General features: G+C 37.1%; 1 protein-coding gene across 1 annotated transcript in view; it reads right to left on the reverse strand.

Moving 5' to 3' along the window:
• LOC149081754 (uncharacterized) overlaps positions 1 to 19,217 on the reverse strand; it is a 42,578-nt gene extending 23,361 nt beyond the window's left edge. The window contains exons 1-10 of the mRNA XM_089235800.1: positions 19,018 to 19,217; positions 16,515 to 16,611; positions 14,774 to 14,826; positions 14,573 to 14,669; positions 14,338 to 14,454; positions 10,609 to 10,697; positions 10,355 to 10,500; positions 10,125 to 10,240; positions 9,822 to 9,996; positions 7,790 to 7,953 (exon numbers count right to left, since the gene is read on the reverse strand). Of these exons, the coding sequence (XP_089091926.1) occupies positions 7,790 to 7,953; positions 9,822 to 9,996; positions 10,125 to 10,240; positions 10,355 to 10,500; positions 10,609 to 10,697; positions 14,338 to 14,454; positions 14,573 to 14,669; positions 14,774 to 14,826; positions 16,515 to 16,611; positions 19,018 to 19,082 (1,119 nt within the window). The 5' untranslated portion in view covers positions 19,083 to 19,217. The remainder of the gene's footprint in view (positions 1 to 7,789; positions 7,954 to 9,821; positions 9,997 to 10,124; positions 10,241 to 10,354; positions 10,501 to 10,608; positions 10,698 to 14,337; positions 14,455 to 14,572; positions 14,670 to 14,773; positions 14,827 to 16,514; positions 16,612 to 19,017) is intronic.
• Positions 19,218 to 24,571: the final 5,354 nt, after the last annotated feature.

The raw sequence follows: 24,571 nt of genomic DNA on the forward strand, positions 1-24,571 counted from the left end.
CCATGCACTTATCTACGCTAAACGTCATGCTCCATTCATTTGCCCATGCTGCAATCTTGTTTAAGTTGGTCTGGAGCAACTCCCTATCGCTTTCATTTCCGATTACCCCCATTAGCTTCACATCATCTGCGAGTTTGCTAGTAATTCCATCGATACCCTGATCGAGTTTGTCGATAAAAAGTGAAAAAAGTATGGGGCCAAGGACACTTCCCTGAGGAACTCCACTTGTGACGTCTGTCCAACCAGAGAATTCCCCGTTCACCATAACTCGTTGCGACCTATCTCTTAACCCTTCGATGGGCAGCGCCGTATATATCCGCTCAAAAATGTTGTGGCGAATCTGGGCAGCGCCGTATATATCCGGCCGACCTGATCAGTTGCCTTCCCCTACTTTCTTTGTGTAAATCTGTCGCCCCTGCAGTTGACGAGCTCCTCCTCCAGTATTCAGAAGAGATCATGACATTGTAGGACGCTCTATACAGCTACACAATACAGAAAGCACACGGTAACAATGCTATTATCCCTTGCATTGTAATTGCTATCTTGTGGTGCAAAGGGTTGTAGGGAAAGTTAATTCTTGAAGATGTTTCTGTGGTCTGAAGTATTTTTTTTTTCAGTCCGAAAATTGAGTATCGCTTTTTTTCCCTTTCACTCAGTTATTTCTTCTATATTTGATTTTTTTTTTATTTTTGAAACTTTCGGGTGATGATTAGTTTAGAAATGGATATGATACAGAATTTATGTTTCAAAATAACTATGAACGTTAAACTAACACCTCTTGAGCTGAATTTTTTTTCGTAGTAAAGAAAGGACCCCCCCCCCACACTCCTTCACCCTCTCATCATAAACTGACTTATTTTCCGCTAAACTATGCTATATAAAATTATCCGTGGTCAAGTATGATACTGTAACTAAGCCATCCATCCTATATCTCTAACATAATATAAACCGTCCCCAAAAATTAAATCCTATTTCTGCATCTTCTGACTATCTATAGTCGAATGGAAAAACTCTCTCCCCTCAACTATCATTGATCACAGTCTGTCACAATCAAACACATTCTTTTGTATCGGTCTCGACAAACAATATTGTATGAGTAAATGTAAGGAATTTCGCAATTTCAGCATTTCTTTATTTTTTCAACTACAATCTCTCGTTATTATCTATGCATATCATTTCCTCAATAAACTCACACTCTATAAATCGAGTTTATTACACTGCTGATGTATTCCAAAAACATAGAAATTTTAGTATCCATTACACATCTTTCACGTTCTTTGCGAGCATCGAACTTGAATATTACCATAATTATTTTAAACTTCTGGAACTTTAGGTCGTACATTGCAGTCAGTTCTGTGAAGTTTTTGAAGTGACACTTTCCCAAGCCTGCACAATCTTCCAATCCTAACTTATCACATTCCTGAGTTAACGCAAAAGGGAAGGTCTAACCACCCCGATAAGCCAGTATAATAGTGTTATTTTGCAGGAAAAAACGTAACCCCCCCCCCCCCAAGGAAATATTAAATTGTGAAACGCACCTCTCTCCCTCTGAGAAAATCCTGCCTACGCCCATGATCACATTCATCTCTTTGGCGTAGTCTTGTCTGTTATTTCTGTGATTGATAAATGTCAATATTGTGTTCAGAAAAGTGCTCTTGTAGCGAAACTGCGTGGATCACAGAATGCCCACTTACATGGGTTGTGATATACGATGCAGTTCATTGGAAAATTCTGTCGCTCTCAAAATAATAACATTTTGAAAGTACGATGAAACTTTTATGAAACGGCCGTTCGGTATTCCGAAAAAAAAGACCGTTTGTGAAGTTGATCACCGAATAGAAGTTGGGCGATGGTAGAAAGAAGAATAAGGTGGAAAGCGTGTGGTGTGTCAAAATTTCGGATTTCATTGTCACCAAAGAAAAAATCTCATGCTCAAGATATTTTACAATGCCCAAGAAACAGGTGCATATACTTTGGGCAGAGCATTGAATACCAGATTATCCGATCAATTCTTGAATCTGTATTATCAGAGATCTGTTTTTTCCTCGTAGTGAGTGCTACACTCAATGAAAAGGAAAAGCCTTGTGTTCGTTCTTTCCTCGCATTATTTTATTCTCTCACTGTTTTTATACTATATGTCTGCGTGCTAAAAAGTAAAGAAAGCTCCCACAAAAACTTTCACGTCCTGTTTCTATTCAGTAAAGATCATTGGTGATCTGTCGTATTTATCCTGGGCCATGGGCGAAAATTTTTTAACTGTCTTATCAGCTAGGATCAATTGTATAGCATTAGCTTTTGTAATCTTATTTACAATTTTTTTTAACCTGATAATGTCACAACTGAATAGGAAATTCGATTGAGCTGGAAAGGTATTTATACTGATGTCCGAAGATTATAAGGTTATACAAAGAGAACTATATAAGGTGTTAATGCATTCAAATAAAACGAAGAAAAACTTGTTTTTTTTTTCTTCAACTCTTACGGCCTAAGTTTGAAAGAAAAAACAGCTTGACAAATGTGACGGGACCACGGATCAGTCTGGATTAGGGAGTTAACTCAATTTTTTTGGAAGAGACTCTGTGGACACTCCTTCTTTTCAATCCCACCAGTGTCTCTTTTTACCCCTCCCCAAAGGTAGGTTTTGCGGACGCCCATGGAAGAAAGCAAGCAGTTCATTCAAAATAAATTGGTTGTATTGACCAGAGCTGATCATAACTGAACAAGGCAGAACTAAATTCTAGGAAGAGGAAGAATTTCAAGAAAAAGACAAGAATTTCTCATTTGGTACCCGTGAAGTTATCTGTATCCGCCCATTAGTATAAGCCTCTTATCATCGTGGCTTGTTATAGCCAACACCAGAGGTAAACACAAATAAGCATTTGGTTGTTTCAAACAATGCTTGTCTCGTGATATCACACTTTCCCACCTATTTCCTTTCTCCTCGCTCTTCTTTTCTACTTTTTGAGCCATGTGTGTTTCACAATGGTTTTTGATGATTCTGTATAACATTCATACTATTTGACAGGCGAGTAAAAGCAAACCCCCCCCCCCCATAAGTACAATAATACTGGCTCTATTGAGTGAAGATGAATTCGATGAGAGATGTTAATATCAAGTTCGGAGAACGATTGCTCGTTTTCATCAGTTTCATCCGAATCTTAGGATGAACTCCAGAGTGTAAGAGACTAGTGCAGTCGTGTTGTATTGAAAATTCCACCACCACCTCGAGTACGCCATTTTAGTGGGAACCCAGGCATATAGGTCCCACTATACAACGTTTCAAATTCATTCAACTAGTTAAACCTTTTTTTTTTTTTTTTTATGAACCAGTTATTGAAAACATAGTAACGTAGATCAATGACTTTGCTGCAGAATATATTCAACAAAATAATGTGGCACCAAAATCAAAGAGTGTTGGTGCGACACGAACAATCCACAAAAAAATTCCAAGTTTCCAAGTGCTATATTGACAGAGATATTCAAATTCGAAAAGTGGAGGCAATTTGGGGAAGAACAGAGTTAAAAGCGTGTAAAACTGTTTTCCCGCATTTAACGCTGTTCTTTTCCGAAATCTCCTCCGTTTTTCGAATTCGAATACCTCTGTGAATATAGCATTTAGAAACCATGGAATTTTTTTGTTGGGCATCGGGACAGACAGGACAACAACTTTCTAATTGAAAGCACGGAGAACGGTATAAAAATTTAATTTTTTTTATTTTGCTACACACTGTATTTTCATTCTCAAAACTAGTACAGGGGAATTTTTGAACGCCTGCTGAGCGTTTTTTAAATTGAAATCATACCTCTACGACGGACGGTTGACGAGATAAGGGCAGAGCTAGTACTAACAGACAGGACCGTAACTAGAATTTTTACCGCCCGGAGCCAACATTATTTTGCCACCGCCACAACTTTAAAATTCGATATACTTTTTTTAAATGTGCTCTTGTTACCACCTAAAACTACCTCCCCCTAAATTTTGCCACCCGGGCAGTTCACTCCCCCACCCGTCTAGTTCCGGTCCTGCTTACAGGACACCTAGTATAAAGAGTTGGTGAAAACTAACTTGTATATTGAAAATAATTGGGGCAGCTTAAGACAAACATTTCACGAAACTTTGTCGAAGACAAAATTATCCACGAAAAAATTATTTCATTTGTATGGTAACTAAACAACTGTTAATTATTAATATTTTTTTTTCAAAACATTTTACGGAAGTTTAAATATAGCGTACATATATGAATATTCGTATCATCGCATACTGAATACCAACAGATAAATTAATAGACTGACATTTATCCAGTAAACATTGAATGTCCACAATGTGTGTCACACAATAGAAATTGATTTTATATTGAGTATTCACGAAACTTTCGATTCAATCCCCGTAAATTCCGGTAAGGATGTATAAGCCACATCTAGAAAGGAAAAAAGAAAAGTTTTCGTGGAAAAATATTGTCGTCGAAGCCTCAAGTAAGACGCACATAATTTTCGTCAAAGAATTAAAAAAAAAATGATTAAAATTCTTCGTACGTTTCCACTTACGTTCTTTGATTTCTTTATTAATTTTTTTTACTATTACTTGATTAAAAAAAATAAATTAGTAAACATTGAGCGTTTTTCAGAAGTGAAAATTTATAGAATTTATTGGAATTCTCGAAGTTTTCATTATTTTCAATCGAATACTCTGTTGTAAATGAAAAAACGTTGACGCTCGAGATTTTCATGTAATAATAATTATTTATGATTATCTTTCAAGTAAAATAATGATCTTTTTGCATGAATCCAAAAAATAGAAAGAAATTGATGAAAATGAAAATTTCTCATTTTTCTCCAAGAAATCGGGGAAAAATGATTTCCTAGGTTTCATAAACATTTAAACACTCAGTGAGGCCATTGTGGCTAACCTACAATAGGTCTATTCATGTTGTTGAGGTATTGTTGCGATGGGAGGATCCCCAATTACCGAAAATCCGGCTACCTGCTGGTGAGAATGGGGGAAAGCATCGTCTTTCCTGAACAGGCTCTGCCCATTTTCGAAGGATTTATCTGAATATGCGTAACTGTCGAAGGGTTAACCACGATTCTATCCAATTCAGCAAGTTGCCCCCTATTCCAATCTCGTGTAAACGCTTCAAGAGTTTGCCATGTTGGACCCGATCGAATGCCTTCTGGAAATCAAGGTAAACAACGTCGACATTTTTGCTCTCACCCAAAGCCTTAGTCACGTAATCATAGAAGCAAAGGAGGTTAGTTACACATGACTTCCCCTTCCTGAACCCATGCTGATTATCCGACAATACATTATTCTCGTCTATCCACTTCACAAACTGCCTTTTGATGATAATTTCCAAAATTTTCGAGAGGGAGCTCGTCAAACTCACTGGACGATAATTAGACACCACTTCTCTACTACCCTTCTTAAATATCGGAACAACGTTAGCCAGTTTCCAATCTCTCGGGACGATACCCTCAGCAACACTACTCCTGTATATCTGTGCGACTGGCCCCAACAATTCATTAGCACCTTCCCTGAGAACCCTGGGATAGATATCATCTGGTCCTGGTGCTTTGCTTGCACATACATTTCTTAGAAGATTTAGGACCTCCACGTCTTCCACTTGAATATCGTTGAGGGTTTTATTACCCCATGCAACACCCGTATATCGAATATCATTATCTCCATTAAAAACCGACGCGAAAAAGTCATTGAAAGCACTACACATGCCTACATTGCTCTCTACTTTTGAGCCTCCTATCGAGAGGGGGCCAACTGTCCCCTTACATCCATTATTGACGTATCGAAAAAATGATTTTGGGTCAGAGCCAATGTTATCTGCCAACCTAGATTCAACTTGCTTTTTACTATCCCTTATCGCTTTCTTCAACAGTCTTCTTTTATCAGTAAACAATGATAGGTCACCTCGTCCACTTTTATACTCTCTGAATGCTCTTTTCTTTTCAAGATAAAGGTTCCGCACGCTATCCGTGAACCATAGAGGGTGTGATGTACAAACACGCTTTTTTCGAACAAAGGGTATGACGACGTGCAAAACAGAGGACAGCTTCGTACTAAATTCTTCCCATTGACTTACCACCCCTACTGATTCCAACCGGTCTTTGAAAACTTCCGCTAACCTTCTTCGCAAAACATCAAAGTTAGTTCTCCGAAAACAAGGAACCAGTCTTTTGTTATCAACCTCACCCGAGGAAAAGTTACAGTGAAATCTGACGATACGATGATCACTGGAAGAAAACTCTTCCCCCACCGAAACATGCTCAACTAGATCCTCAGAACTAGTAAGAACTAAATCCAAAATAGCAGTACCCCTAGTGGCTTCTGATACATGCTGATACAGAAAATTTTCGAGCACCAACTTAAGAAAGTCTCTTTCATACTGATTTCCAGATGAAAGGTTCTCCCAATCAATACCCGGGTAATTGAAATCCCCTAGTATGAGAACCCTCTTTCGCTTACACATGTAGGAAATTTCATCATGCATTTTGGCGATATAGTTTTGATCCCTATTCGGTGGAATTTAACAAACCCCAACAATAAGCTTATGACGTCTTTTGTTCTCAAGTTCAACCCATATGGTTTCAATATCACTTCTCTGCACGTTACACTCTCTAGCCTTCAAACAGGATTTCACGTATATCAACACTCCACCCCCTTTCCTATCAGATCTATTCCTCAAAAAAGTATCGTATCCGGAGATGTGTAAGAAAGATTCATCCCCATCGTTTGCCCAAGATTCTGTAATGGCTATAAGATCCAAGTCCTCCACAACTATCATAGTTTCTAAAAAATCTTTCTTGTTACCCAAGCTCCTGGCATTTATTAACACACATTTTAATTTGCCCGGTGGTTTGTTGTCAATCGAGAAGCCATCCAAGTCAGAGGTGGGTAATTCCCCGTCAGTACTGTTGTGATTATCATTAACTAACCCGCATTCCCGACTACGTGGTCTGGGAGTAAAAAACCTGACCTAAGACTATGACCTATACCTGGGGCTGATCATATCACCTCGATAAAAATACGGGAAATCGTGATTCTGCACGAGATATCGCATATTATCGGCAAAAAACATCGCATCAAACATAAGTAAAAGTTTCGACTATAGTCACAAAAACTAGAAAACGAACGTAAAGTTGGCATTTATAGCCAAAACGATTTGCAATTAAAGGCAAGGAAAATTGCTAATTATTGCCAGAAATAGTTGTCAAAAGCAAGTAAAGTTGCCAATTGTGGCCAAAAAAAATGTCAAAGGCTTAAAGTTGCTTATTGGGGTGAATACAATTTTCAAAATTTTGTGAACTTTGCATTTAAAAGCTTTCTTCACATCCTAAAAATTCGCAACAGGCTCACTTCCCCCCCCCCCCACCACCACCACCACAGATTCTCGCTAGGTCCTATAATGTCCTCGGTCCTTATAGAAATACGTAGGAGAGGCTTCCCTCTCTCTCTCTCTGTCATACAAAACCTCCTCTATGTTGTACGATATTCAAAAAAGCTAAATTGTGTTCTTATTTCATCATTTCACTCATTTTTTCTGGCATTGATGATTATTTTTCAAAGGACCCCCCCCCCCCCCCGCACAAAATGGGCCATCGCGTACAACAGGGAGGGAAACAATGATTTAGACTTTTCTATTTTATAAATATGTAACTAAATGATAATTTTCGAATATGATTCTTGATCAATGTGACACGGAGTTCATTCTAATCACATAAACCCTTTCATGATAATATTATAATTTCAAACGCAGAACATGTAGAATGTGCCTACCTGATTTTTCCTGAGTGTCTCGTCAATTTCTTTTATGAGGGTTTCTTGGCATTCGGGATTCAGAGCGAGCAGATAAGAAGCAAAAGAAAGCGCCGAAGCTGTAGTCTCGTAACCAGCCAGAAAGAATATTATGCATTGTGCCAACAGTTCATCCTGAGATAATCCTATTCAATACAAATGCAAGAAATTATTCGAAACTTTCCTAACGCACAGGGACAGCAGAAATGGCGAGACATGACAGGTGAAAAGATTGCTACCGCAGGGAGTCTCACGCCTAGTGGTTAGCCCACCAAGCTCTCGGTGATTCAAACAAAGGCTACTACCACTACTAAACCAGACATGCACACTCTACGTATTCCTCTGCGGAACTTCCCTCTAATGAATTGGTACGTGTTGGAATGTGCGTGTGCATGTTGGAACCTAACGTAAAGTTTGTTTCTGTGTAATGCTAGTAAATTATAATGCTGCCATCTGCCATCAACTTTTATAATCATGAGTGAAGTGTAATGGCTGAAGATTTCTTATTTGTAGGACTGTTGCTCTCTGTGGCGAGACTTTTTATCAGTTGGGATCCCCAGGAAACCAACTTCAGCCGACCACCACTATGGCGACGGTGGGGTTTGAACCCGGGTGAAACAAAAGCTGCCGTTTGGAATCGGCTATAGATAATTACCGGTCTAATTATCCCGCGTGTGCAGAAAATGACCGTGATGCGATAAAAATCATCAATGCCATTCATTTTACTTTTTTTGCTCTATATGTACCGAGGTACGAAATTTAATTTTTTAAACGGTGCTCCCGTCCTCTTACTTTCAATTGATGGAAATTGATGGAAATTGATGCCGTGTCTCTACTGAACCCGAGAATAAAAAATCATGTTTCCAAGTGAGCTATACGCCGAAATATTCCCTGTTGAAAGTTGCGGGAGCAGCATCTCAGAATTTAGAACAATTAATAAACTCCATTTTTAAAGAATTCTGCACTTTCCCTCGTTTTCATGTGATTTTGGAATTCACTTCCAAACTGTATGATTACGAATAGTGATGCCAATCTTTCTATAGATCACATACATACTTCTGCACCATATTGATTGCCTTTGAGTACGTAGGACGTTCCATCGCGGTAAGGTATGCAAACACAAAACATGGCCCCCGCTCTGTCCCTTGTGGGATATAAGCAGGCTACCTTGCGGCTGTGCCATGCTGGAAAAAAGAAAAAGCCCCACTAGCAACCAAGACCACGGGCCGACCTCCGACCCACGCAAAGGACTACAAACACTAACACCAAACATGGCCAAGTTCCGAAGCAGATTACTACCTAGCGGCTGGGCCATGCTGGAAAAACTCTCTTGATGTCCATGCTCGGCAGGCATCCCCGGCCCGTAAGCCACAGGACCCAACCCCGCCAAGGCCACCATCGCCTCCAACTCACGGCAATAACACCCCCAAAGTCCCGGGAAACCCCCGCCAAGGAGCCCGGGCGGATCGGGCCAACAAGAGACCAACGAAAACATCCCGAGCCATCCGCCTTCATCACTGTACTCTGTCTCCAACCATCAGCCAATCTGCAACACCAACTTGTCTCATCTTGTCTTCTGTTGGAAGGGTCTTTTCATAGGTCCACGGTAAGGTATGGATGCACCTCTCGACCTAGCTTGACGGCAATGCGGAATATTTCAACAGAAGGCCAGGCATTGCAATCTCGACAGTATAGATCTGACGAAGCGAAACAGGTATAAGAGCCCGAGACGATTGTCTGCAGATTTGAATATTCGAGGTATGGTGCCAGCATTTCTGGATACAGAGTCAAGATCTTATAGCAAACCTATGGACACCTGCCAGTGCTTTAGTCTTAAGTAACGGATCAACGTCCACAGGTGTAGAGCGTAGAGCCTTTACATCCCGCAATTTGAGATCCCTAGGTCAAGTTATGGGCCCACGGCTTATCTGGGTATCTGGCTGATTTTCCCTCGGGAGATATATCGCCCTCTGGACCGTGACCTCCTAAGACCAAATACAACTAAACTGTTTACCTTTGTATTTCTTCGTGATTTGAAACACTTCTTTGTTTTCCCGATCGTGACCAAGATCGTTGATTGACTTCTCGCTGTCGTCTTCCTGAGTCTCTTCATTGGCAGCTGATGAGTTTTTCTGGTTTCGGACTTCATCTGCTTCATCCATCAAAAGTTGCAAAAAGTCGTTCTGCTTCTGAAAGAGTGTCATTAAGAAAAAATTTGAAATATATGACCAAATATTTTTACCAAAAATTGCAGGTGAAAGAAATTTTTGAAGGTAAATCAGAGGAAATGGAAGTGTGGGAGATTGGCTTTTCTCACCTGGCCTGTAGCTCTTCTTTGCTTGATAATTTTCAACGTGACATCACGGAAGAAATTCGTGGCATCTCTAGGGAAAATGCTTCTCCTGAGGAGTTTGTGGATTTTAGGAACGATCACTGGAAGTGAACGATAAGATTATAAGAGTATAAGAAAAGCCGCAATATACTTTCAAGCTCAATTATAAAAAATACCTCATAAATGAAGAATCCATCAGAATATCAATTACTTACGAAACAAAGCTACGTTGAAATTTACTTCATCCATGAAGGCCTTCTTCGCATAACGGACGAATACGTTTTCGGGATCGTTGTGAGAATCGACTATTGTACCGAACGCTGATCTTGCGATAACGTCTATCGTCAATGCGCCAAATACTCTGCACCACAAAAAAAAGATAATTTAGTAAAAGTAAGCTAATCTTTACCAATTTTGACTAGTATTTGATTTTCTTTGTACTTGAAAAGAATCATAAGTGGATATTTACTTTTTACAATCAACGGCCTTTCCCTCTGCACTATGTTTATCAAAGTTTTGTAGGGTGACATCCACAGCCTCCAACATTATAGACGACATCTTCAAAAACAGAAAAACTTTGAGTGAATTTCATACTTTAGTAATCCGTGGAATTCGTAAATTTTTATCCATTAATGTTTACGGAATAACTATTAATGCGAGTGCTATATGCTACTGTACAATGTGCAGTGCATATGTGATAAATCTGTTACTATACGCAATAACCGGTTACACGTATACTTACCAATTGTCTTGGTAAGTCATTTGAATCGCTCGACCCGCCCCCTAAGGGCATACGCTTGAGTCAGAAGATCGAAAGTTGCGGTTGCGAGCCGAATCAGCCGAGGGGCTGAGCGAAGATGCAACTCGCATCTTTATGTTAACTAAAGTTTAAATGGTCACGTCTGGAGGGCAAAAGCCCATCCTTTGGGTCTGTTAAAATTAAAAGATCCCTCCTTAAGAGACTCATCGACGCTTTATTAGTATTCACCGGATGTATCAGAAATACCACAACGGCTTCGAGCTTACAGCTCGAAGTAACTTATGTTCACTTTGTACAACCCCGACTTCACGTCCCGCAACAATTTACGCTGCCCGCGACGATGACTACGATGATTGCCTGTAGGTAGGCCTGCACTTCGTTCGCGATTTGCCCGACAACATTTCAGGCAGCTGACATCGCCTTTGCAGCTCACAGCCTTGTGCAAAAACAGTCTCACCGCAGTTTTTGCACACTTCCGGTCTCTTGAACTTCCGTGCAAGATGGCCGAACCGCCAGCACCTAAAGCACTGCAGGTGTTTCAAGAACTCCTTCACCGCACAGCGATGCCAACCAACGTAAACTGTACCTCTCTCCGTCAACGTCATAAAGGTGCGGGGGTCCACCCACAACACTTAACTAGTGCTCTTAGCACCTCAAAGCGAATAATTACTCGAAGATTAGGACGGACGAAATTTGAAATTGCTGTAACGAAATTTGACTCAATTCGATCAAGTTGATGAAAACTTTCCTTCATTTTTTCAATAAATTTCACTCATTTTTATGTGAAATATTTAGGGAGTATCAGATTTGAAAAAATAAATTCTATAAAATAAACAAATATTGGAAAACGGAATTTTTTTATTTTCCATTAAGGGATAATTCTTAATAATTTCTTAACACATGGGTTTTTAAATTTTAATTGAATATATAATATTTGAAGGAAGTGAATATAAACAGTATAAATTTCATGAAATAAATTTTTTTGGCACAGTTTTTAATAGCTTTCTAAATATCCATACACACACAGGAAACAAAATATTGTATACAACAAATATATAATGTTTATGTTACTGTAAATTTGATAAATCCGTAGTGCGCGTTATCTTCAGAAATTATGCATAATAGTTGGTAAATATATGCATAATTACCAATATTTTTAGTAAGTTTGATGAATTTCGTAGCATTTATCACTTTTTACGAATGAATCGAATAATTCTCAAAATGAAGTTAGTAAGTTTGATGAATATGGAAAAAATCCATGCTGAAATATCACTTTATTTCAACAACTTCGTTCTGCCCGTATGAGATGCGTGCACTACACATATTTCGCCATAAAAATTAAATTAATAATAAATGCGAAGATAGAGAGAGATTTTTTTTCATCGGCTTAGTTCATGTTGGCTTTTGCTGTATTTATCAGCATATGCACATAACCGTTACGAAGAGGGGTAAAAATACTATTATTTTTAGAGGTTGTTATGCATTTTTATGCAAAACTGCAATTGTCTAGAGGGGGGGGGGAGTTTTCCCCACATTCTATTTAAATAGAATATTTTTCATAAATTTCTCCTTCTGAAAAGCATATTTTCTTCCAAGTTGAGCAAAACTCGAATGAACTCACTAGCTCGCCAAATCTCGCCAAATCTTGCGGAGACGTATATTTCAGTTAAAACTTCATAAAACTCACAATTTCAATCATTTATTGCCAAAAATTCTATTAAAACATTTAATAATGATTCATGACATTTGAATTTTACCAAAACTTGGAACTTTAATTGAATTAAATCCAAAATGGAGTCGTTAAAAACTGAGATTACGTCAGAAATCCATTGCATCGTCAATTTAATATTCCAATTTTTAATTTATAAGAAGGGAAATAAGCAAAAAAGTATTCCTTTGTGAAAGGATAATGTTCCTCCTTTCCTAGACCGTTCCGAACATCCGAAAGCTGCACACGTGGTGACCATTCTAATGAAAAATAAGACAGCACTTGGAGATCGTCATACGAACAGCCATAAGGAAAGCATTTCCAGCGAGATTCCCTGACTAGCCTTTCGACTGGAGTCACGTGACTCCGGATCTTTGCTTCACATTGTAACCCCTCGCGCGCACTCTATATTATTATTACTCTGTGCTACCGATAGACAGTGCCTTCGCTTCCAACCCATCTCACTAATGGCAGTAAATTGCATTATAGCGATATGGCCAGAGTTGGTGTTTGGTGAAGTAGCAGTAGACGACACTAGTATGTGTGACGGACCCCGATATAACGACAACAAATTTTACGTCCGTACCCCGATATAATGATACAATTCATGTATGAATTATCATGTGTAGTATATCATATAATACGATTTATCATACCAACGACGCGACACTTGGGTATTATGCATAATCACCGATAAAAGTGATAATTTTTTAGTACTTATTAAATTTACCAATCATGTTTGGATACTATACATAATCGCTGCTAAAATAATAAATTTATGGAAATTTATCAAGCTTACCAAAATGCTCGGTGATTATGCATAATTACTGGTTATTACGGATATAAAGAGATTTATGGCATTGACCGACCGTAACATAAGCAGGGTGAGCAAAAAGTCCGTAGAAACTTCAAAAACTCATAAAAACCAAACCGGAAAAATAACCGAAATAAAAAACGGTTTGCAGGGTTAGCATCGCTAGGTTACGGAAATTTTTTCAAGACAGGAAAAAATAACAAAACACCGTCGATAGGGGGGGCTGGTGCGAGCGACTTCAGTGGAAATATGCAAATGAGACAGCCTCCAAAAAATGGCTCGGGATCCATGATGTTCTTAAGTCAGCCGCCTCGTTGGGCAATTTGCCTGTTGTGGCGTTGTATTTGTTATAATAACCAAATGTTGTTAACAGAGGGGGGCGGGTCAGAGTTTTGCTGAATTTTGCTGATGGGGGGGGGCTAAAAATGGCTAAAAATCTGCTGACGTAATACTTGAACGGCCCCTAATCACCAGTAAAAGTTGTAATTTTTCAGTATTTATCACATTTATCAGCAACGCTTGGGTATTAGGCCGGTATTACACTATAAAAGTATGAGTATAATTATTTTTATGCTTTCATCTGCCTAATTGATGGAAATTTATCCAATAGTGTTTTCATAATATCAGTGCAAGTGTACGTGGAAGTATGCAATGGTGGGGAAAACTATAAGGCCAGATGATAAATGACGATTAAAAAAAAAAGCAGAAATCAGAATTTTTCAAAACAATTCTCGCAGATGATCAATATTATGAAAAATAATACTTTAAAACCTCATTAAAAATTCTTATACTTTTTCAGTTAATACCTTTTCTTTCTTACCTTATACAGACGCATGACCTGCCTTTTGAAAATCGATGGCGAAATATTTGGAAGAAATTAACTAGGCACTAATATCTTATATCTACTTTATCTCACCTTCTTTATTTTCCCAGACGAAAAAGTCGGTGTTACGATAGTCCTCACTCTTTTCCATTCTTCACCTGTCAAGTTCGGTATCATATTGTTCATCACTGAATCAGCTGCCGTGAAAGGCTAGAAATGTTTTTTTAATCAATCTCTCTATGTTCTCCAAATGTTACTCGATGAGGCATAAATTCACGTCATCATTACGGGATACTTAAAAATTTAATACGATAAATGTTTCACTAACTCTTCGATTTGGGAAAACATGGAAGTCTTTGACGAATATATCCTTCAGCAGATCGGGATCACCAACTGCTAACACTGGTCTATTAGATTCGTACAAACTGAAAAAAAGATAAAATTGTCATAAATAAGTTTTCCCTCAAATAAATCCCATTAAATATCTTATTAATTATGAAAGAAATCGTAAACACGAAATTTCACATACCCATAAATTCTTCCGTACTTTTTGTACCTTTTTAGATGAACTTGATGGAGCTCCTGAAATCATTTATGAAAAAAAAAAATTAGAACTTCTTATAAACATATCTCATACAGTCACGAATCTGTTTGAATGGATACTGATAAAAGAATACATGGTTTAAACAGTTTTTTGTGGCTCCATTGAGTACCCATAATAGGCAAAGAAACAATAAGGTAGATTCTGTCTTGCGTGATTTTAGCCACTCAATAAATTTTTTCCAAATGCAACGTAGATAACACTCTCTGGGTGGACGTTTAATTTCCCTCCCATTTTTTCAAAAGCTTTGAAAAGCTTCTAGAATTCACGCTTTGAAAGTAGGTTTCATTTGACTCAAATTCCTACGACCATTTCTATTTTATATTCCCTGGTTTGCACAACACGTGTGGAAAATGAATAGGCTGCTGTTATCAGTTGCCACAGAGAGCAACGGTCTTTCAACGGTAGAATTACTCAATCATTGCACTTCACTCTTAGTTAGAAAAATTGATGGCAGCAACTACACATAACAAGCATTATTAGACAGTAACAAATTTTACATTAGGTTCACAACACGTACATTCCAACAACATGTACCGATTCGTTAGAAATTCCGCAGAGAAATATGACCGAGGTGCATGTGTGGTTTAGTAGTAGTATTAGTTGAGATTAGTATTGTGTTATAGTGTGATTATTATGCAATTGAGGAAACTGGCACTGACTTGCTTCTTTAAGAGCTAATAATAGAGAGATGAAGTTAAAGTTTTTCTATTAACGCTTTAAGCCGAATGATTCGTAATGAAAAGATTAAACATATTTAAAACAATTTAAAAATATATATTGAGGAAGAACAACACATAAGAAAGATGGCATGTTTACATATTTGAGTACAAGTTACACAGCACAACGAAACATTTAAGAAAAATGAAAAATTTAATAAAAATCATCATATACACTAAACACCATTTCAGTACAACATGGGGTGTCAATCATACAGTTATAACTTCGAAGGGTCAACCAAAAATCTCACTCTTCGCCAGAGTTGTAAATATATTGATTTTTTTTAAAGGGTCAGACATAAATCGCTGTTTAACATAAAACATGGTTTAAGGGGATGTACGGAAACATTTTAATGATTGCTTAATGATATAAGATACACTACAACTTCTTATACCGGAGAATTTCAGCGTGTTGGTATAAAAAATGTGCTGTAGTTTCCTTTTAAGCGCAACAATAGCACGACTACACTGTAGTGAAACTCTGTCGAAGTCAGAATTTATCCTCACGCAAACCTTAATCTCAATCTTACTTTTTCTCCCTCTTAGTAAGTAGATTATATAAACCCAAAAGAGAAATTCTCTATTTTTATCCATTATATATCGCACATATTTTTTTTCACCAACTTGCATTAGACAAATTGAACTGAAGGAAAAAAGCTCTGATTCGGGCATCTTTTTTTGCTTCCCGTTTTAAAAATGTGAAAGGATCCTTCACTCGGCAACTTTCTGCAGCTAAAGAGTGAGTTTTTGTAGATTTTCCAGTCAGACAAGATTGGACTGAGATCTCAGTACCCCGCCTGTGATGTGTTAATTAAGCTATGGAAAAACAACAGTATAACATATCGTGTATATTTGTTGACACATAGCACCTTGTCATTTGAAAAGCGCATATCTAGTTACATTCGCGTTGGATGTAAAAATTTACGTGTAAGATAATAAATCCGACTGACCTGTGTGAAATTTTCGTATAAAGATCCAAGTATTGGGATCGCAGGAGCTGATGGTACTCCACGCTCTTTCCAATATTCGAAAGGTTTCGTCAGGTACCTGCGAGTTAACACATTTACATATATTTACAAATACAACACTACAACAGGCCTCTTATTATATTTCATATCATCAGTATCATAAATTACATCTCCGATGTTCAATGTCATTGGCAAACTACTTTGAAAATCCACAATTAACTCCGTGACCTGTAGTACTGAATTAATGGGAAGATGTGCTCAAGGCATTAGTATCTGCGCCAAAACTCAGATTAGTATAAATATTAATAACACAATAAAGTCACGAACAGGACCGGGATTGAACCGTAGGCTACTTTAAAAGTTCGTCAGATCTCGGCAAATGCCTGAAATGGGCGAAAAACCGTCCATCAACAATGGTTCCTGGGCCCCAACAAAGACTCGGAATGTCTACTTCGGTTACCGTGGTTCCCTTACAATGCGTTTCAGTCATGCATACGCCTTTACAATGGATTGTCACTTCTTTAATTCTGCAAAGTATTACAGTTCATTCCTTTATAATGGTTTGTCACTTTTTCAATCCTCCCAGTAATTGAAGAAAACCCGGGGAGCGCCGGGTATTTTTGCTAGCATGAAATATACTCCAAATCCATTTGTGTGAATTCCTTAAAAATGGAGATTTCACACAAATAAATACGAATATTCCAAATCAGGATAATTCAACTAGATTTTTTTTTTACTTTTTCATCTTTAATATCTCAATAAATATTGCATTTAAAATATCAAACTTTACTTTTCACATATCCTTTTATTTTCTCTTTCATGGATGCTGTGTTCTTCAAAAACAGGGACCTTCAATGCATGACCCGCGAAGATACATGTGCCCCTCGCGAAGCTTTTTGCAGTTGCCCGTGGACGAAAAAGCTCACATAATTGCAGAATTTATAAAAATGGTTTGAAAAAAGAAAAACCTCAGTGAACTGTATTCCAGAATTGGTGAAAGAAATAATTTCAAAATTATTTTTAGAAAAAAAATTTTAAAACTTATTCTAGAAATTACCTCAGAATCAGACAGTGAGAAATCATTTCAGAATCAATGAGAAATCATTTCAGAATCAATGAGAAATCATTTCAGAATCAATGAGAAATCATTTCAGAATCAATGAGAAATCATTTCAGAATCATTGAGAAATCATTTCAGAATCATTGAGAAATCATTTCAGAATCATTTCAGAATCAATGAGAAATCATTTCAGAATCAATGAGAAATCATTTCAGAATCAATGAGAAATCATTTCAGAATCAATGAGAAATCATTTCAGAATCAATGAGAAATCATTTCAGAATCAATGAGAAATCATTTCAGAATCAATGAGAAATCATTTCAGAATCATTTCAGAATCAATGAGAAATCATTTCAGAATCATTGAGAAATCATTTCAGAATCAATGAGAAATCATTTCAGAATCAATGAGAAATCATTTCAGAATCATTTCAGAATCATTTCAGAATCATTTCAGAATCATTGAGAAATCATTTCAGAATCAATGAGAAATCATTTCAGAATCAATGAGAAATCATTTCAGAATCAATGAGAAATCATTTCAGAATCATTTCAGAATCAATGAGAAATCATTTCAGAATCAATGAGAAATCATTTCAGAATCATTGAGAAATCATTTCAGAATCATTGAAAAATCATTTCAGAATTGGTAGAAAAATAATTTCGCAAACATGATAATTCATAACTGATGAAAAATATTTCCCGAGTTACTAAAGATTCATATTTTATTATTTTTTTAAATTTCTCAGGACTAAATGAAAGTGCGTAGGAGAAAACAATCTCATAATAAATAAAATTCTCTAATAACGTAGAGCTCCCTTGTGTGAAGTCCTGAGCGCCCATTTGGTTCACTTTGGGACGCCACTGCGGAATCGATATTCTGCGGTACGACTTTTTTGGACCTTGAGCTTAGTGGAATTTTTATAGCCAGCAATGTCTGAAGTGTTGAAAACCCTCTGGTTTAGACTAAGTGAATGGTCTTTTGGGCTTCCTCCACGTCGATATCCACGTTCCTCCTCAACACGTTATATTTTTGAATAATAAGAATACTAATTAAGCATACGTCACGGAAACTGAGCAGGAGTATACGTAGGACCTACTTTGATGGAGGAGGAGAACACAGGTTAATTTGAGGTTTGAGGGGAGAACTGAGAAAGAGAAACACTCTTCCCAAGGAAATTTTAAGTTTTAAGATTCAAAAGGCATTTTGAATTCACAGAATTGGTCGAAGCAGCATTAACTTTTTCAATATTTTAATTTTGATCATTTGGCGAGACGGGAGACCTGCATTGGAACACATATGACCCCCCCCCCCTCACTTCCCGAAATGTCTCTTTTGAGGGGGGAGCATCACGATTTTTCTAGATTTTAGGTGGCGGGAAGAAGGTTGGGAACCACTGCTATAACGCAAAAAATAATCCTTACCTGTACAGATACTTCAATAATAGTAACACCAGTGATCCATACGCCAATAACCAGAAAATATCCATCTCTTTTAGAAGGGAATTTAGATCTGATGATAGAGAATCAGTAGAAGAAGTAATAGTTCTGGCGATAGAGGATTTTCCAAATTTAACCGAATGAAGTTTCGGGAAGCAACATCCTTTTTAATCAACAGCTACGTTTATCATTTTCCTAAATGTTACTCAAGGTTAAGCCAGCGTTCTCTTTACATTGTTTGGTGCGGATGATAAGTATAAGGCCTATCGCATAAACTAGAGCTATTGTGATAATAAAATGATTGTGCACCCACATAAATAAAAAATTCACATGGTAATATCTTCTGTTTTTTGCTTCGGTTTTCAATGCTATTCGCAAACATCAGTTTTTTTAAGCTTTCTAAATATCTGACTACGTAAAATTTAAACGTAGATCACACATTGGTTCTCAACCTGTGATACGTGACAGACTACTCAAGGGTACGCAAAAAAAAAATCATCATTGACAATTTTTAAAAAAAAATTGTAAACATCGGAAGAACAAAAATTTCTGGCACAATATACTGTACTCAAAAGGTTACTCTAGCTTTTTACGCATTTGTTGGAGATTGCGAATCTTCTACGCATTTTAAGGGGTACGTAAATCTCCTTCTCATCATTAGGGATAGTCTCCTTCGCAATATTAGGTGCAATCTCCTCCGAAACATTACAAAGAAATGTCTCCTTCGCAACATTCACTTATAAAATCAATCACGTTACCTCATAAAACACTTTTGAAGAAACATTTTACCTATCCCAACATTCTATAATACATTACCACCAGAAATCACTCACAATACTAATTTATCATCCTTTAAAAAGGATGTGTAAAGCAATACATGTTCTCACTTGATGGTATAGAAAATTTATTTTAATATTTTTCTGTTGCTCATTTAATTCTTAAATAACGTAATAGTTGGATTTATTTACGTGCTGCATCTAGTTGTTTTTGCTTTTGATTCTAACACTCAAAGTATAAATATATTTTGATGCAATATGTAAAAAACTGTTTTTAAATAGCACTCCTCAATTGAATTGTTTTCCCCATAATTCGAATATTGTGTGCTGGAATCGTTGTGTGTGTGTGTGTGATATATATATATATATATATCCGATTCATCGAGTATGACTGTATATATAGGGTGCATATAGCTACCACATGTAGTACTACCTACTAGCAAGCACCTCATTTTACTGGCTCAAGCAGTGATCCTAGATACACACTTTCAATTAGAAAAAATATCCAAATAACGTGTAGCACGCAGATACGTCATTCAAGTCCCTCCTGAGATAAAAAAAATGGAGATAAAATTGGTTATATGGTATTAAAAAAAACGTGTTTTATCCCCGTCATAGCTTTTCTCCATTTTTTGAATGCGAATATCTCGGTGAATATCGCATTTAGAAACGTTACTTTTTTTTTGCATCAGGAGAGACAGGACAACAATTTTCTAATTGGATTTTTGGGGACAGGGTGTCCGTGTAAAAAGTTAATTCTTTTATTTCAATAACTATACAACCCCTTCCAACATGAATGATGCATCTTTGGATGCTTTTCTAAATTCAAAGTGTGCCTCTAGGATCTTCAGTTCACCAGTAATATGCGGTGGATGCTGATAGCTATGCACCCTATAATAATTTCAATTTTATCCTAACAGTTGCGCTCGATTATAACGGATCAAAGCTGCCATCGTGATAAATGTATATGTCATATTTCAACGAAACCAAAACAGATTTTCGGTCTTCTTACCTGTCCAGTTTCTCTTCTTTGTCTTATAATCTGCATCAGAATACCTTTGAAAAAAATTTGTGTCTTTCTTCGGAAGAAATCTTACGTCCACAGAAGCTTGAATAGTTTCGGACAAAAAACTGAAAATCGGCAAAGAAATATCCGTAAGCAAGTTGCAGGAAACACTACTATTGACAGCACTGCACTCTGATCCATTTTTGATTGGTGCCACTTATGCGCAGTGCAGTCGAGAGTGATATTATAGGAAGACTGACCATATTTCGTTGAGAATGGGAAAATATGCAGAACACTGCCTATCGTTGTCGGAAAAAGCATGAATTGAGGAAAAAAATCACTGATTTATAGCTGAAATTGCTATGAATAGCAATTCGTTTCACACTATATTATACACTGTATATGCCTTTACAATGGTTTGTCACTTTTTCAATCCTCCCAATAACGCAAGGGCGTAGCGGGGGGGGGGGGGGGGGGGGGGTGGCGACCCCCCCCCCCCCCCGAAATGTGAGAAAATGACCGAAAAAAGGGAAAAAGATGGCCAAATCCATTGTTCTGTCACTTTGGTCCCCCCCCCCGAAATTAAAGTGATCCCCCCCCCCCGAACGAAATTTCTGGCTACGCCCCTGCAATAACGAGACTTTTTGAATTGACATTAGAATTGTGGTGAGATTCGATTTGTATTTTATCTCACAGATGGCGGCATTTGTAAAGCCGACGCCGTCCGATTGTCACCCGGGAAATCGCGGGAGAAGCGATCGAAGCATCAAGCGCTCAACATGTCGCTCCCGTAGATTTTTATTTTGTCTTATGTTTCGTGTTGTAAATAAATAATTATTTTAAGAAATTAATCAATTATCCTGAATCCTTCGTTTTATACAAATCACGCAACCTCATAACCCAAAGAATCATCATCAGCTTCAATTGAGGGTCAGGCAAAGGTTGATTCCGCCATAGAAATCAGTGTTAAAATTGCCGATTTTACTGTAGAAATGCGGAAATTTAACGGGTTTTTCCGCCACATCAATATATTTACAATAATTTTAAAAATTGTATTGAATTCCCGATTTTTAAAAGATTGAGTTCGCTCAGAGATACGAAGCCCAGAAAATTAAATATGAAGTAATTATCTGAGCTGGATATCCATGCAATAACATTGATTTCAGCTTTTTATTTATATCTTCTCAAGCATGAAAATTAATGCCTCGGTATTGTCTTTTAATATTCAACTGCGTGAATTTATATAGTTTAGGTTGTTTTAAAATTAATTATGGGCTCGTGAAGTATATCGAAGAAATTCCGCAGCTTTAACTGAGCATTTTTGGAAGCTGAAACAGGCAGAGATGGATAACTTGAAGTTCCAGGGGGGCGGGGGAGAAATTGAAATACTTAGCGCCCCTTGAAAAAAGAAAAAAATATATTTCATTTCTACGTTTCTTTAAATCTAGATTTGTTTATTTCATGAGTCGCGCAGGAAGTCACCATATTGGTTAACTTGGACACGGTTTGTATGTCGCTCAAAGAAAGAGTGAGATATCACGTGATCAAAAAAGCCCCATTTAAGAAAACCCAGGCAGCGCCGGGTATTATAGCTGGTGTATATATATATATATATATATATATTATTTTTACTGCTTTGCCAGTGATTATGCATAATCTACGAATGATACCGGGAAGTTATATAAATATGAAAAAATATATATTATGTCTTTAAAACTTGATAAGATGTTTGATGAACCTTAGCGATGTTTGGCGAAAATTCATCTACATTTGTAAATCTCTTTGGATCGCTAACAGAAATAATTTATGGACATCCGTGTAAAATAGAGTGATTAACCCCTTCACGTACTGGCTTTTAGTGACAAATTCGGATGATTTCTATCGGACGTATCGATGATAGGAAATTGGTAACCTTGTTCACACACATTTTAAAAAATATAAAAAGAGGCGAGAAAGAAAAGAAAGAAAAATTAATAAATAGAAGAGGAAAAACAGTATAGTCGATGAGAGAGAGAAAGATTACAGAAGATTCCTCTTTTCACCCTCACCCTACGTGTTCTATTTCGCTATTACATGTGTATAGTAGAAAAATACATTATATGTGAGGGGAAAATAGAAAGGGCAGAGAGAAAAAATACAACCTCGGTTCATGGGGTTACAATATAGCTTCGTGATGATGAGGAGAGAAGAAAGAAAATACAGAGAACTGCATTGAATTTCTCCACGGGCGTTTGAACTAAATATTCCATCCGTGATTGTAAAAGGGTTAAAAACCGAATTTTAGTGAATACAATGCATATAACTCGATAATGCTGTTGCTGCCACACGAATGTTACAGAAATTGCAAATGCTGCCCCCTCACAGAATTATTTACGACGAAAACCTTTGAAATGGAAATGGGCGAGATTTCTTGCTGGGACCACAAATTTTCTACATTAGTAGCTAACCAACCAAATTTTCAAACATCAAAGAAGGTGACCTCAGACAAGATGGAACGATGAGATACAAAAGATGGCCGGTGTTAACTGGAAGACATAAGTATCAGACAGAAAAATATGCGGAAATTTAGATTAGACCTACATCCAATATTTGATTCAGAATATTGACGATGATGATGGCTCGGATTTTTGACCTAGAAATCTTACGAGATATGCATTTAAACTAAAGAGATATGTAAGCATTTGACCTAAAAAACAAAATTATGACCTTAAATTACGAAAATATGACCTCATAATTTTCCACATTATTTTGTCTCTTTCTCAGTTAATATGCCCCCTCAGTTAATGGGCATCTTTTTTCAGTCACCTCGCTGGACAATTTGCCTGTTGTGGCCTTTGTATTTGCATTTTATCTGAATAAATTAAAAACTGAACAATGAATGCATCAATGTACCTAATCAAAGAAATTTTCAATAAAATACTATCTGACTCAAAATTCAAATGAAAACTTACGTTATACGCAATTACTATTCTTTTAGAACGTTCTAGGAAGTGAATAATAATTATGAAATGTATTTGGAAATGTTCAAAAAAAAAATGAAACTGCTATAATTTTTTCTATAAGAAATAGTTGAAAAGAAACCACTCGCACACAACGCAAACTTCTTTTAAAAATTAAAAACAAATAGAGAAATATCTGAAGAAGCTTTGCCGTAAAGCTGACGTCTTATTTCCGCACAGTCTGGTTAACTCTCACTTTAGCTGAATAGCAATTTTGCTCATTAAATCGCTTTTGTGCGAGAAATTTGAACATATTTTAAGAAATGAAATAATATCATCGGTACTGGAAATATTCTCACTGAACTTCTATATAGAATACATTTCTTAACTTTTTCCTCTTTGAGCACTCAAATTTGCGCAGGGCCAGAAGGAGGATAAAAAAAACTCTAGTAGGCTTCATTGAAAACACGGAAAAAACGGGACATCTTTATAAAAAAAAAAATTGGGATGGCGCAAAATATATGTACGTCCCGAGAAAACGCGTCATAGTCGGTATTCTGTGGTTCCCAAAATCGAGGCGCAAATGTGAGTCGATCTTCCTGTTGAAAAATCTCGCCACAAAGAGCAACGGGCCCACAACTGTACAATTATTACACATCACTCATAGTTAGGAAAAACTGATGGCAGCACTACACATAACAATCATTACAAAAAAAAACGAACTTTTCATTTGGTTCCCAACACGTACACGGTCATTCCAACATGTACCGATTCGTTAGAAGTTCCGCAGGTGCATGTGTGGTTTAGTAGTGGATACC

Source organism: Pholcus phalangioides, unplaced genomic scaffold (assembly GCF_987345545.1).
Source record: "Pholcus phalangioides strain wild (caught in Gottingen) unplaced genomic scaffold, Ppha-v1.0 ptg000009l_1, whole genome shotgun sequence".
NCBI lineage: Eukaryota > Metazoa > Arthropoda > Arachnida > Araneae > Pholcidae > Pholcus > Pholcus phalangioides.